Genomic DNA, 15,515 nt, shown 5'->3' with positions numbered 1-15,515 from the left:
GTCCAAAAACGCTTGTCCACTACACATTCTTTGCTCTTTGTGTTGGTCGGTGAGCATTTTTGTTACCCACCTTGCACACAGTTTGTGTTATCCAAGTTTTTCTGTAACAATCGTGTATATGGAGGTGTGTCCAACATGCAGAAATTCATCAGTCAGAGCACTAATCGTAAATCACCAATCGCATCACAGTTTTCGGTTCACTTGTTCAACAGCTTCATCGGTTTGAATACTGGGCCTGCTACTCCGCTCTTCATCATGCACATTTGTGCAGCCATTTATAAAGTCTCGTCACCATTATCTAACCTTTCCTTCACTCATTACAGTAGATCCATACACTAGGCACAACTCCCGATGAATTTCAGCAGCTGAAGATCTTTTGCACACAAAAATCGTATCACTGCACACACTTCATAACTGACAGGAGAAACGATTGTCACGGACATTGTGATCTGCATTCACCAGCAGGCAAACTACTACTTAAATCCAAACAACAACTGCAGTGGCTTCATAAATAGCTGATAGATGGCCCTGCATGCATGAAACTGTGTTCAGTCTTTCTAATATGTAAATATAAGCAGATGGCCCTTACTTTATGAATATGACTCGTACATAACCTTTCAGAATAAGCATGATATTTTCAGGCAATATTTGAAATGGAGGGAAATAGCTGTACTACATCTGGAATCAGTAGTGCAACATAACTAACTAAAAATTACCTCTTGTTCACATTAATTTGCACAAGACTGTACATATTACATGTATGGTTATCGTTATAATTAGTTTGTCAGAATTGTAACTGAGCTTCACCATCCTTTATCTCTCATGTACTGCTTTTCTCTAACCATTTCCAGATTATTACTAACTTTGTCAAGTAATGAAATGTAGTAGAAATAACAAAGATGGACCACTGAATGTGAAAATAGGAGGAGAAAAGATTATGGAGGTAGAAGAATTTTGTTATTTGGGATGTAGAATTACTAAAGATGGACGAAGCAGGAGCGATATAAAATGCAGAATAGCACAAGCTAAACGAGCCTTCAGTAAGAAATATAATTTGTTTACATCAAAAATTAATTTAAATGTCAGGAAAAGATTTTTGAAAGTGTATGTTTGGAGCGTCGCTTTATATGGAAGTGAAACTTGGACGATCGGAGTATCTGAGAAGAAAAGATTAGAAGCTTTTGAAATGCGGTGCTATAGGAGAATGTTAAAAATCAGATGGGTGGATAATGTGACAAATGAAGAGGTATTGCGGCAAATAGATGAAGAAAGAAGCATTTGAAAAAATATAGTTAAAAGAAGAGACAGACTTATAGGCCACATACTAAGGCATCCTGGAATAGTCGCTTTAATATTGGAAGGACAGGTAGAAGGAAAAAATTGTGTAGGCAGGCCACGCTTGGAATATGTAAAACAAATTGTTAGGGATGTAGGATGTAGAGGGTATACTGAAATGAAACGACTAGCACTAGATAGGGAATCTTGGAGAGCTGCATCAAACCAGTCAAATGACTGAAGACAAAAAAAAAAAAAATTTACTTTGTCACTGCATCTACTACAGTTGACCTCTTGGCCACCTCCACTCATCTGCAGTTTTTCATTTTCTTTAGGGAATCTTTACTTTTACTCTTCTTGTACCTCTATACCATATTAATTATTACATACATCAACTTTCCCTCACAAACTGCTTATTTTCAATATCTCAATGCTCTTCTGACAATAGCCTATATTTACTAAGTATGACAATCATAGAAATTTAAGATTTTCTGGAGTTAATATATACCACAGGTTTATTGTTGAAGTTTTGTATGCCACAAGTCAAATCAAACGTTGTGTTTCAAAAAATATTATTAGTTTACTTTTATTCATGTTTAGATTTTGCTTAATCTTTGTTTTTGTTATTATTGATAGCACATTATTTTTAGCTATTGTACTGTAATATGTGACACTTTATATGAATCACAGCTTTAAGAAACACCAAGATAAGAAAGTGTAAAGCAACAAGTTGATTTTCCCCTTCCTGTTTTATGTGTTTTGTTATAATTCCTTTTGCTTTTTTTTTCTTTTTGTTCTGACCACTATGGATCACGTTTACATAGTTTTGACTTGTTTTCTTTTTTCCAAAAGGTTTTCATTCTTTTGTTGTCAACTTTCTTCCATCCATCTATTCAGGTTTATACCTTTTTTTTTCTTTCTCTCAGGAAACTTAGATTCTCGAATCACTTTTCTAAATCTCTTTAAACAGATCCTTAGAATTGTTTAGATCTGTTTCTATTTCTTTAAACCATTTGGTCTTTGTGGTTTTATTTATGTAGAAATTAAAATTAAAAAAAAAATACTTGTTAATTATATGAATAGACAGTAGATATACAATAATAGATAATAAACAATGTTAAGCGTTCCATATAATAAGCAAAAAATAGAAAAATTTGTTAACTCTTACCAGCCTGATTTCATTTATTATAAACAACGAATAATCATAAGAATTGTATTTCTGTAAATGTGATATGGATTGCATATAAATGAAATCGGGCCGGTAAGAGTTTTCTAACAAATTTTGTTTATTATATGGAACACTTAAACATTTTTTATTATCTATTATTGTATATCTATTGTCTACTAAATATATTTAACATGTCTTTTTTTTAAACAAAATTCTAATTTAATAACAGATTTTGATAATAGAAATGAAGTGTCTAACCTTTTTTGATATCAATATTGTTTTGTTAAAAACAGTTTTATTTATATTACAGAAATTTTTGTTTTTTGAGCAGAAGAAATGATATCTGTGAGACGCTTGCCATACGGTTTACAATTTCATTGTATTTTTCTTGGATATCACTGCGTTTTGTTAGATTATTATTTTATTTTTTTATGAATTACTAATTGTTATCTTATGGATTTATTATTAAAATTGATTGCTTTAGAAAAAACAAATTGAATTTCACAGCCAATTTTTTTTGTTGGTAGTCATATCATTCACTTCATACAATTTTTTTTTTTCTTTTTCTAATAGAACTAGTATAATGACCTTTACGAATCAAAAATCTGTGATGTAATATTGCATTTTACAAAGTGTAACACTTGATTTTTATCGTTAAATTCGATTTTACCAATCGAATTTATTTATTACTTTTTTAATAAAACTAGTATAATCTCTTGTAAACTAATGCTTTTATTTTTTTTTTAAAGCGATGGAAAAAAAATTGTTTCATCTTTACTACTTTGATTTACTATTAAAACAAGCTGTAGTATATTTTCTTGTAAATTTTATTATTTGAAGTAGATCATCAATTTTTTGTACGCTATTTAGTACTATCAAGTACTGCTATCTAGCGGAGCGATTTGTAAAGGTACATTAAAAAAATGAATAAATGACATATTCGAGTCCCGTGGTTCATCAAATGAAAGAAAAAAAATTTTGTCTAATAAAATTTGAGGTATTTTTTGAAAGTATTCTTTATTACAAATCTAATTGAACTGAAATATGTTTTCACGCTTATTTTTACCCCAATTTCATTTCACTTTTAGGTTAGATTATGTTTAGAACTGTAAATGTAGTTTGTTGACTTTTTCACCTCTTACTGACGAAGTTCTAACAACTTGTGATTTTTATTACTACATCTGTGTGATGTGTTATCTTTTTTCTAAGGAACTTAATTTTTCCTTCAGTGAAAGTTCTTCACTTTTTTATGTTTTTACTAAACTTCATTTTGTGAACGTAAAAGAAAATTTTTTTTTGACAATTTTCTTTTATCATCAAATTTTGTTTCTTTTTTTAGTTTTTGTATCCATTGGTTGTAATTCTAATTTTTATTATTATATAAAATATGGTGTTAAAAATGTAAAATTAAATTATTTCATATTTTAATGTAAAAACTTTTTTTGAAAATTGCTAAAAAATATTTTCTTTTTTTCATTGAGATTTCCTTGCTCCATTTTTGTCTGCACCTCTGGAGTGGTAGCCTCTTGTTACTAGAATATGATCAAATTTTAATGTTGTTCCTCTGTTTTGTGTATTTGGTTGTAGGGTGTTAGCCCCATGGTCTTTGTGTATCATCAGATTTTTTAATGTCTTCTAGAACATTAAAATTTGATCACACTGTTTGTGATTTGCGGCTTTGGTACAGTAGAGTGCACCAAAAGCCACACTTGGACAAAAGAATGGCATAAAATTTACATATACCCTTATTTTTACAAACATTACATGTACCACTGTATCAAATAAAATTATAATATTGCAAGCAGACCAGTGAGAAATGATGGTGAAAGTTAGTTAAAATTGAAAAAAGTTGCAATTTTAACTAACTTTTTGCACTCTCAATACTCTTTCACTTTCTTTATCATCTTAAATCTGTTTGTTGCACATCTAGTTAAATTGCCTATCAAGCCATAGTACCACATTTATGGAGATTTGTGTTAATGGTATTTTATAAATGGTGCAAAACACTTTTGTCTTTCCTTAGCATATTATGTATATAGATAACCACCAGATAAAGTTGGAATAAAAAGGTAAAAACAGTTACCTAGGTGTTGCAGTTTTGGAATATAAAATTAATTTTTTTTTAATTTTAATTAATGTGTAATTTATATTTTTGACTGCTGAAGATTGGAGTAACACCCCAAAAGCGATACAGTAAGATAAGTGTTTTTAACTTTTTATTCTGACTGTATCTGGTGGTTATAATACTATGATTGTTTAAATTATATATAAATGTACATATACTAGCCAGCCCGTCTAGGCAGAACCTGGAACCACAAAGCTCAGGTCAGCCCAGGTAAATCCCAGAGCCAACTCAGGGCCTCCCGGGGCCAAGGGGCCTATCTCATGGCTATAGAGCTCACTTTGCTCACCATCCCCATCTACCCAGAGGACTCCACCCCTGCACTGTACGTTATCCTCATGGTTGTGAGAATAGTACTGATAAATAATAATAATTATAATTATAGTATTTAGGCTTTATAGAGACGTGAAAAAAATTAAATTATAAAAATAGAATAATAGTAACTGAAGAACACGTACCTTTGACGACTATAATGTTATAATTTATTTCTTTGTCGTGGTGGCAGAAATATAATAATGAAATAAATGAATTAATCTATTTTTTCCTTAATGAAAAATTAAATTTATCTTTAATTCACAAGTTCACCCTCCTTGGGGGTGAAGAAATAATGCATTTTTTTTTAATATTTTCACCTTTAAGCGAGCTAGGGCCTTAATCGATGGCTTAAAACCTTCTCTGAGATAACACGAATTTATCCTGCAAACTTGAAAGTAATCTCATGTGATGCAATAACAAACAGACAAACATAACATATGTATATAAATTTCCAAATAACAGTGATTTGTTAGATCGAGAGTGTACCTGATATATGCAAAAGTTAGCCTTCTATCTACTAACAAATACCTCATTTGAATTGCATCTGATGAAAATCAGATGATTTTTTGCAGAAATATTATAAGAGCACCCCATTGAACTTCTGAAAACAGCACCCCAGGGGCGCCCCGTTTGTTACCAGTCGGTCTAGCCCCACCACGTGATATGCTTGCATACCTCACCAGTCTAGCCTCACATGCAGTTTCTAGGGAAGCCTGTTATTGTTAAACATAAATTATTTTTAATTTATTTCATATTATTTTATTTAATGTAAATTTAATTCCACTATTTTTGTAATAATCATTTGATTGATTCGAATCATTCAGCTTAAACCCACCTCACAGAGTTCATTAAGTCAATTAAGTCAATTAACGTTTGTGCTTCAATTGGCAAATCTTCACTACTACATATATATTTTTTTGTGATTTTTCAATTGAATATATCTAAAAACCTTCTCCATTATGCCAAGAAACATAGGTAAAAATTTGATTGCAATTAATCATGTAATTTTTTGTTTATCCCAAACAAACAAAAACCCTGTTCCTCTTTATATAATATGTATATATGAGGGACATTCAATAATTAAAAAAACAAATTGATTTAGAAATGAAACAGTTTGTATTAGGAGTTTTGTACTTTCATGACTAGGTTGGCATCACTGGGATGAGCTGAGTACAGCTGACGGATAAAAATTGTTTTGTTTATAACCTCAGTATTGCATTTAACGATGATGTGTCCACTTGAAGTTTCCACATTAATTGAACAACGTTCAGTGATCATTTTTCTGCTTTCTGAAGGTGAAAAATAGACTAAAATCTTTTCTCGAATGATTTTACAGTGTGGTGAAAGTTGTATGAACCGCAGAAATTTTTATAAGTGGGTAGAACAGTTCAAAAACACTCGAAACCTCAGTGACTGATAAACAGCGTCCTGGCTGGCCAGTTGAAATGACAGCTCCTTCGCTTGAAACCTGCATTGACAACATTATTCGTGAAGACAGACATATTTCAGTTGAACATGTAGTAAAAACAGTTGCAGTAAATGTTAGTACAGTTCATAATGTTAATAGTAACAAGCTGAAGTATAGCAAAACAAGTGCAAGGTGCGTCCTGAAAGAGTTAACGCAACAACACAAGGAAACAAGACTCAAAGTGTGTACAGACTTGAAAGAACACTATGAAAGCGAAGGTGACCCTTTTCTAAACAACATTTTAACATGTGATGAAACTTGGGTTCTCCATTTTGAACCAGAGTCCAAAAGACAAAGCATGGAATGGAAGAACACCAGCTCACCTGTCTAAAAGAAATTCAGAATGCAAGCATCAGTGGGAAAAGTCATGTTGACCGTCTTTTGGGATGCTCAAAGTGTTGTCTTTTGTGATTATTTGGAAAATCAGGGTACAATAAACAGTGCCTAGTATTCAGACAAGCTGATGAAAAAATTAAAGCCAGTAATGAGGGAAAAATGTCGCAGATTTCAAAGAAAACGCGTGATATTGCCACACGACCATGCTCACCTTCTTACCGACCAGCTGACCCAAGAAACCATTGGAAAAATGGGTTGGGAGATACTACCATATCTTCCCTACAGTCCAGATTTGGCTCCTTTGGATTTTCATTTCTTTGGTCCACTCAAGGAGGCATTATGTGCAAAAAAAGTTTAGCTACAATGAGGAGATCAAAGAATTTGTGTGTATTAATAGTGATGGGGATTTTATTGAGAAGTAGTAAAAATCTCATTTTGTAAAAAGACAGTTTTTTTCTACATCAGTTTGTCTCTTTAATTATTGAATGTCCTTCGTGTGTGATGTTATTATATTATATATACAAATACATATATACACAAATAATATTATATATATATATATATATATATATACATGTATATTATGTGTAAATATAGATAATTGCATTAAAAGGATCATGTTTTGCCATATGTCACGCTTACTAATGTCCTTTACCACTTAATATTTCACTATAAATGCAACCTACTTTTTTCTTTTTCTTTATATGTTTATTGAACAAAAAAAAATGTGTTTACAACAGGTTACAAGAGGAAAAAAGATGTACAAAAACAAAACAGTATTACAAATAAACTATACATTCTCCAACAGGAGTTCTGTCACAGACTTTTTAAAATGAATAATAGTGATTTAAAGCTTTCAGGGAGTTCATTGTACCATTGTATAGTCATTGATGTAATCCATTTCTTGTCACTGTTCTTTGCACTAGGCAAAATATAAAAGTTTTGATATATCCTGTTATAGTAATTATGAACATCAGTTTTGTCTCAAAGTAATATCAGTATCTATTGGATTATTTGCAGTTTTGTAAATTAACTTTACACTGTCCTTTTTCATATTTAGCCTGCGGGAATCACTGTCAGGTATTACTTCTTAGGATGAAATGTATGAATTATTATTATTAGTCTTGTACAGTCTCAGGTCGGCCATTTCCGAGATGTGTGGTTAATTGAAACCCAACCACCAAAAACACCAGTATCCACGATCTAGTATTCAAATTTGCATAAAAGTAGCCGCCTTTATTGGGCTTGACGCTAGAACTCTCGACTTTGAAATCAGCTGATTTGCAAAGACACATTCACCAATAGACCAACCTGACAAGTTAACTTTACACTATCCAATTTAATAATATACGATGTCAGCCTCTAAATCACCTTATATCTCCAGAACTACTGGACCAATTTTGACCAAACTCTGTCAGATTACTTCTATGTATGGGGCATTGATTCCATCAAATTTTCAACTTAAAAGATCAAGGGGTGAGGCCTGTTGAGCAAGGTTACCTCAGTATCTTGACATTTTGCCTGATCAAGGTTATATTATATATCTTCGGCACATTTGTTAACAATTCAATATTTGCAAAAAAGTGATTGCAAAATCGCATCCCTACCCTAAAAAAGTGCTGTTGTAGTCTTCTGGTATGTTGTGATTTACAGATGAGCAGTAGAATTAAATAAATGAATAATATTTAAAGTGTAATAAAGTAACTTAGTCTGGCTGGATGTTGACTTGATCACCCGTTGACTCAGTGCCGTGTGGCTACACCAGTCTACTGTGTAAGTTGTGAAGTTATAATAGTTTAGTTACTGCCGTCCATCACTGCTAGTACTGCCACACCAGCGGGAATTAAATACTGTGTGTGTGTGTGTGTGTGTGTGTGTGTGTGTGTGTGTGTGTGTGTGTGTGTGTGTGTGTGTGTGTGCTTTAGTTAGTATCATTGGATTAAATAAACAAAAAAATATTATTTTTAAATAGAATTATAAATATTTTAAATTAAGGTGTGTGTGTAACAGTTGTAACGTTGTCCATCAGAAACAACCCAGAGTTGTAGTACTTTCCCAGAACGCGGCTTAACCGCATGGCGGGAAAGTCTAACTGTTGTCAGCTTTTGTATTACAATATATACAAGATCTGTAAATAAAGTAATGAAACTAGTTTTTTTTTGGCAGCCAAAGTGCCAACTGTAAAATTACTAGTAAACATATGATTATATGAACAACTGATTTATAATAGTTATTAATTTTTTTAGTCTATTGTTGCCATGTGAAACGTAAACAAACTTTTCTTGAAACAAGTTTTTGTTGTGCGTTAACAAAAATGAGTGATATTAATTATGAGCAATCAAGTTTTGTATTAAACTCTGAGAATACTATTGAAACTTTTTCAAAATTGAAAAGGGCGTATGGAGATGATGCTCTATCACAAGCCCAAGTTTTTAGGAGGTTTAAAGCATTTTCAGATGGCCAGGAATCAGTTGCTGACGATCCAAATATTTGAACTAGAAGACTGTTAACGTCCAAAAGTGAAGATAATGTTGAGCAAATCAGAGACTTGATATGACCGGTGATTAACTATCAGAATGATTGCAGAACAATTGAATTTGGACCATACCACAGTCCATCAAATTTTTACAAATGAATTAGACATGAAAACGTTTGTGCAAAATTGGTCCCAAAAATATCACTGTTGAATAGAAATACAACAGGGTAGAAGAGTGCCATGATCTAGGTGAATTGAAACTGATTTTATAAAAAAATGTTATTACTGGTGATGTATCTTGGATATTTGAGTACAACCCAGAAACAAAACGTCAGAGTAAGTAGTGCCACACTTCAAACTCACCATGTCCCAAAAAAGCTAATGTGCTAATTTGTTTCTTAGATAGTAATGGCATTGCTCATAAGTTTTTGCCTACAGGACAGAATGTAAATCAATATGTTTACCAAGGAATTCTTGAAAGACTGCAGAAAAGAGTTGCCCGCATGAGACCAATCATCAAAGACAACTGGATGCTGCACCTTGTCACATTGTACTCTCAATTAATGAGTTTTTGGTAAAGAAAAACATTCCTGTAGTTTGTTAGCTACCTTATTCACCTGACTTGAGTCCCTGCGACTTTTTCCTGTTCCCGACTTTAAAAAAACCACCTCTAAGAACACCATTTTAAAACAGTAGGAAACATTAAAAAAATGTAACCAACTATCTGAAGGATATTCCGGTTTCTGAGTTCCAACACTGCTATGAAGAGTGAGTAAACCGTTTGAAGTGCTGCGTGGCTTCCCAAGGGAACTATTTCGAAGGTACAGAGTCCATGTATAATTGGATTGTAAATTAAAAGTTTTTCTCAACCAGTCTCATTACTTTATATACAGACCTCGTATATTGTCTAAGTCTTAGCTAATAATGTAAGGTAAAATGTAACAAAAATAAACAGTGCTCATTTATACTTTTGTAACAGTTTTTTTTTTTAAGTGCATCATTATAAAATGTAAAACTGAAATTACAATGAAAAATGTTAGTTTTTCCTGTATAGGTTTTTTTTAGTTTTTATATTTAGTTTATCACAATCTTTTCTATTTCAGATTGTTGTTATTTTTATTTGGGACTATTGGCATCGTTCTTTTTGGTTTAATGGTAAGAAGAGGCTATAAATATTATGTTTATAAAATGAATGAAATAGAAAGAAAAAAAAGATTAGAAGAAATCCGTCGTGAAAGACGAACTGCTGCTAGAGATAATGAAGAATTACGTGAAGAACAACGTTGTGTCGTATGCCGTAATAATCCTCGTGAAATTATTTTACTGCCATGCGGTCATTTATGTTTATGTGAAGACTGCAGTGATAATATTAGTAATAAATGTCCTATTTGTCGAGCAAGTATAAGTTCAAAAGCTGCTGTATTTCTTTGATTTAATAACATAATTACTTTTGGTGTAACTAACATGTATGTATATATATATATATATATATATAAATACGTAGAATACATGTTATATATTTAAATGCGTCTATATTTTGGTCTGTTTTCTAATTATTATTTTTTTGTCAAAATCGTTACATCATAAAATATTGATTAATGTTTTCCATATTTTTTTCTTTAGAATAAAATTATTGTATTATTTAGTATTAATATGTAGATGAAGTTTTATCTTGTAAAGGTGTGTTTTAATATTGTTGTTTGTTGTATGTATATACATTTATACAAAGATTAAATAACTCTTTTTTTTTATTTTTGATATTTTTTATAATCTTTTATTTGCGGATTGCTACAGTCATTAAAAAATAATAAATGACGACAGAATATTAAAAATAACTATATGGTTGACTTACATCAGTTGTATCCATTGTTTAATGTTTTACCTTGCTTTTAAAGCCTTATTTATGTATTATAATGTAAATTATGCATTATATAATAAAAACCAGTAATGCTAATTACAAAAAAAAATGAATTGTAACTGATAGAAAAGCTTCCAGAAGATGAGAGAGAGAGAGAGAGGATAACATGAAGAAAAAAAAATCTAGTAGAAACAATAAAAAAATTCTTTCTATAAAAAATTTATAGAAAAGCATAGAACATGCAGACAATAGCAATCATTACGTTTGAACATACAAAACGGTGGGTCAATTATTAATTTTACAGGTCAAGTCCAGGACTAGCGGAGTTGCAGTTTTCAGTTTCTATTCAGTGAGCGATAAATGCAAGGACAGTGTGCAGTTGCATTTGGAGTGAGTGTGCGGTAACAAACAAGTGAAAAGTGCATTGTGAGTATTCTGTTTTGGACAGTAGTTAAGTATGAGAAACTGCTCAATGAGATTTTTGTGAATAGAGGTGGTTACAGTGACATTTGTCATTTATAAGTGTATTCTTCTTTATGTAAACATTAAAAATGAATTGTTAATTTTGTGATTATCTTATTGCTATAGTCACTTGTTAATTTTGCATTAGTTATTTTAAACTATAATCACAATTGTATTATACTATTTATAATTCACCTATTTTATACATTATAAATTAAGTAAATAAATTGTATCTATAAGAATTTTTATTTGTAATAATCTCTCAACATACTTGTTGAACCGCAAACATGTAAAAATATTATGAAGAAAAAATTTACGCAATTGTATTAAAAAATCCTTTCATTATTTTTGCATAGAAATTTAATTATAATAGCCATTGCTTGGTTCCCACAGGTAGTAAATGTTAGGAAATAGTCAGGAATTTTTAGAAAAAAAATCAGGAAAAATTCCAAAAAATTCACAGAATTTTATTGTTGTTACCGAATGAAGATTATGTTAGTTATTGATAAAAGTATTTCTTAAGTAATGCCAAAATATATTTGATATACTTGCCCAGCATCGGGAAACCCAACCACCCAGCGCATTGCAACTATGTGCATCAAGCAGTCATTAGCAAGTCCTGTTCTTACATTCCCAAATTATTCTTTTATATTAAACGAGGAATATTGCAAATTGCAGTTTATTTTTTCAGTGGTGAAATTTTAACTAAAAGTTACTGTTGAAAAATTTAAAGACTGTTTACTGTTTTCTTGGAATTTCTCTCAAACCATCTTGATTATTTTTTTGTATTTTAGGTAATTCTTCCAGAAAAATTAATTAATTTTGTATTATGGTGGCATGGTCCAAGAATCTGGCTTTTGCAAGATTCTTCCTATTGGCCGTGTAATGAAATAAAATAAGGAATTCTCAGCCTTAACTGAAAACCTTTTTATCTCCCAATGGTACTTCAACTCAGCTCGCTAAAACTTTGATCAACAATTGTGATACACCTGTGTTCTTTGCCTGGATCTTCTGATCAGAGTAATAGCCTTTCAGCAGCAAATGAAAAAATTTGTCTACTTTACTCATGCAAAATGACAATACAATTACTTCTTTTTGTTATAAAGACGGTGTTTCTAAGGCGGAGATAATATGGGTGAGTTCTCATGTTTGTACAAATAAAGTTATCCTTAAGTTCATGTGAAAACATTAATGCGACTTTTAAAATTATGTTTCCTGATAGTTGTATATAGTCAAATACCAGCCTGGAGCTACTAAATGCTCATATGTAATTAATCAAGGCCTTACACCATACTTTGATAGATCCTGCAAATAAGTTAGAATAATAATGACAAAATATTTTCATTAAATGTTAATAACTTTTGTTTTCTGTAGAAAATAAGGTGTTCTGTTTTACTTCCCTTATTTGTATTACATTTAGTTTTCCTTTTAGTTGTGAACATACACATATACTTTGTTAAATTGAAATCTCTGTTTCTTAGCATTTTTTTGGCAACCAAGTTATTAAAAATTATTTCTTGTGTACTTTGCAAAATAATGTAGGCTAGTTTTTGTGAAAAATTTGTAAGCAATTAGATGCAAGCCAATTATTTTAGTTAGTTTTTTATGCAAGAAACTTATTAAATAATGTTTTTTTCTTTTTATTTTTACTTTGCAAGTAATTTACTGAAACAATTTATCACAAAATGATACCCTAATTTTAAATGTATATTGTAAAAAATTCATTAAATAAATAAAACATAGTAATAAATAATAAAATCAGGTGTAAATTGGGCAGCTATGGGGATGATGGAGGCTGCAAAGATAAAATATTTATATATTTTCCAAAATAAACAACAAAAGCATAACATTAATGAGAGTCAGAAAATGTTTACTTAATCGGTCAGGAAAAACAAATCTTAAAATACGGTGGGAACCCTGCATTCAATAAAAACGTAATCAATTTTTAATGTATCATATGTGCTAGTAATGATGTTAAGATTTTATGGTTTATTTTTAATATTACACAAAATTTATGGAACATAGTGGGGTCGTGAGGGACATCCAGACATTTGGTAGCAAGTACACATGCTTAAGCCAACATTCTTAAGAATTCTGCTAACCTTTACACCAGTGTTTACATCATTTTTCACTTTTAATAACAATCATGAATTTTTATAAAAGAAATATACCATAGTTTTTAAATACGAGGTCTGTAAATAAAGTAATGAGACTAGTTCAGAAAAACTTTTTATTTACAATCCAATTATACATGGACTCTTTATCATCTTTAAAATAGTTCCCTTGGGAAGCCACGCAACGCTTCAAACGGTTTTCCCATTCTTCATAACAGTGTTCGAACTGAGAAACCGGAATATCCTTCACATGGTCAGTTACATTTTTCTTTTAATGTTTGCTACTGTTACAAAATGGTGCCCTTTTGAGGTGTTTTTTTTAAAGTCAGTCACAGGGACTCAAGTTAGGTTAATAAGGTGGTTAAGGAACTACAGGAATGTTTTTCGTTGCCAAAAACTCATTAATTGAGAGTACAGTGACACAGTGCATTGTCATGATGCAGCATCCAATTGTCTTTGATGGTTGGTCCACACGGGCAACTATTTTCTGCAGTCTTTCAAGAATTTCTCGGTAAACATATTGATTTACAGTCTGTCCATAGGCAAAAACTCCTTATGGACAATGCGATTACTATCGGAAACAAATTAGCGTGGGTTTTTTTTCATTTGTTCGTTTTTGCTTCTGTGTCGTACTCAAATATCCAAGATTCATCACCAGTAATAACATTTTTTTAGAAAATCACGATGAGTTTCAATTCGCCCTGTAAGTTCGCGGTACACTTCCACCCTGTTGTTTTTCTGTTCAACAGTAATGTTTTTTGGGACCAATTTTGCACAAACTTTTTTCATGTCAAATTTGTTTGTCAAAATTTTATGGAGTGGTATGGTTCAAATTCAGTTGTTCTGCAATCATTCTGACAGTTAATCGACGGTCGTACCGCATCAAGTGTCCGATTCGCTCAACATTGTTTTCAATTTTTGACGTTAACGATCTTCCAGAGTGTGGATTGTCCGGAACTGATTCCCGGACATGTGAAAATGCTTTAAACCACCGAAAAACTTGGGCTCGTAACAGAGCGTCATCTTCGTACGCCCTTTTCAATTTTAAAATAGTTTCAGTAGCCTTCTTACCGACTTTAACAAAAAACTTGATTGCACAACGTTGCTGATAATTGGTATCAGTAATTTTTGTAACGCACAACAAAAACTCGTTTCACGAAAAGTTTGTTTACGTTTCATATGGCAACATTTCTTCTCTTTCTTTTTCCTGTTTAGCCTCCGGTAATTACCGTTAAGATAATACTTCAGAGGATGATATGTATGAGTGCAAATGAAGTGTAGTCATGTACAGTCTCAGTTCGACCATTCCTGAGATGTGTGGTTAATTGAAACCCAACCACCAAAGAACACCGGTATCCACGATCTAGTATATATGGCAACATTAGACTATACCTAACATAAATCAGCTGTTCATATAACCGTATGTTTACTAGTAACTTTATAGTGTTGCCACTTCTAGTCTCTAGGCTGCCAAAAATCTAGTCTCGTTTCTTTACTTACAGATCTCGTATGTTTATTAAATTACTTGGGGACCCATGCAGCTACACAAAATCAGTAAATAAATTTACGTTATGAGTCATAAGAATTCCTACCAAACAACATTAGCTGTGAGTCGACCCGTACGTTTCATCTCCACTTTCATATTTTTAAAAGAGTTTGCTGGATAGGGCCAGCGTATAATTATGCATTACTAAAAACTAGTGCAAGTAGGTATATTTTTACTTGGTCCATATGATAGTCGTGCAAAGTGCTAACCGTACAGTAAATTGTCTTCGTTTAAATGAAAATGGGACAGTAGTGTGAGACGGTGTTAAATCAGTTTGAGGCAGAATTACCTACTGTCCAATATCATACCTGTTATAATTTCCACGTCCAACTATTCATACAGTTTTTGACAATCAGTCGAAGAATTCTGCATCTA

General features: G+C 31.6%; 1 protein-coding gene across 2 annotated transcripts in view; it reads left to right on the top strand.

Moving 5' to 3' along the window:
• The window catches only part of LOC142324181 (mitochondrial E3 ubiquitin protein ligase 1-like), a 63,643-nt gene extending 52,725 nt beyond the window's left edge, over positions 1–10,918 (top strand). For both annotated transcript variants that reach the window (XM_075364926.1, XM_075364927.1), the window contains one exon: positions 10,264–10,918. In XM_075364926.1, the coding sequence (XP_075221041.1) occupies positions 10,264–10,591 (328 nt within the window). In that variant the 3' untranslated portion in view covers positions 10,592–10,918. The remainder of the gene's footprint in view (positions 1–10,263) is intronic.
• Positions 10,919–15,515: the final 4,597 nt, after the last annotated feature.

The sequence above is a fragment of the Lycorma delicatula genome, chromosome 4, assembly GCF_047948215.1.
Source record: "Lycorma delicatula isolate Av1 chromosome 4, ASM4794821v1, whole genome shotgun sequence".
Lineage (NCBI taxonomy): Eukaryota > Metazoa > Arthropoda > Insecta > Hemiptera > Fulgoridae > Lycorma > Lycorma delicatula.
Note: the sequence above shows the minus strand (reverse complement) of the source record. Positions and strands in the feature narration are given on the sequence as shown.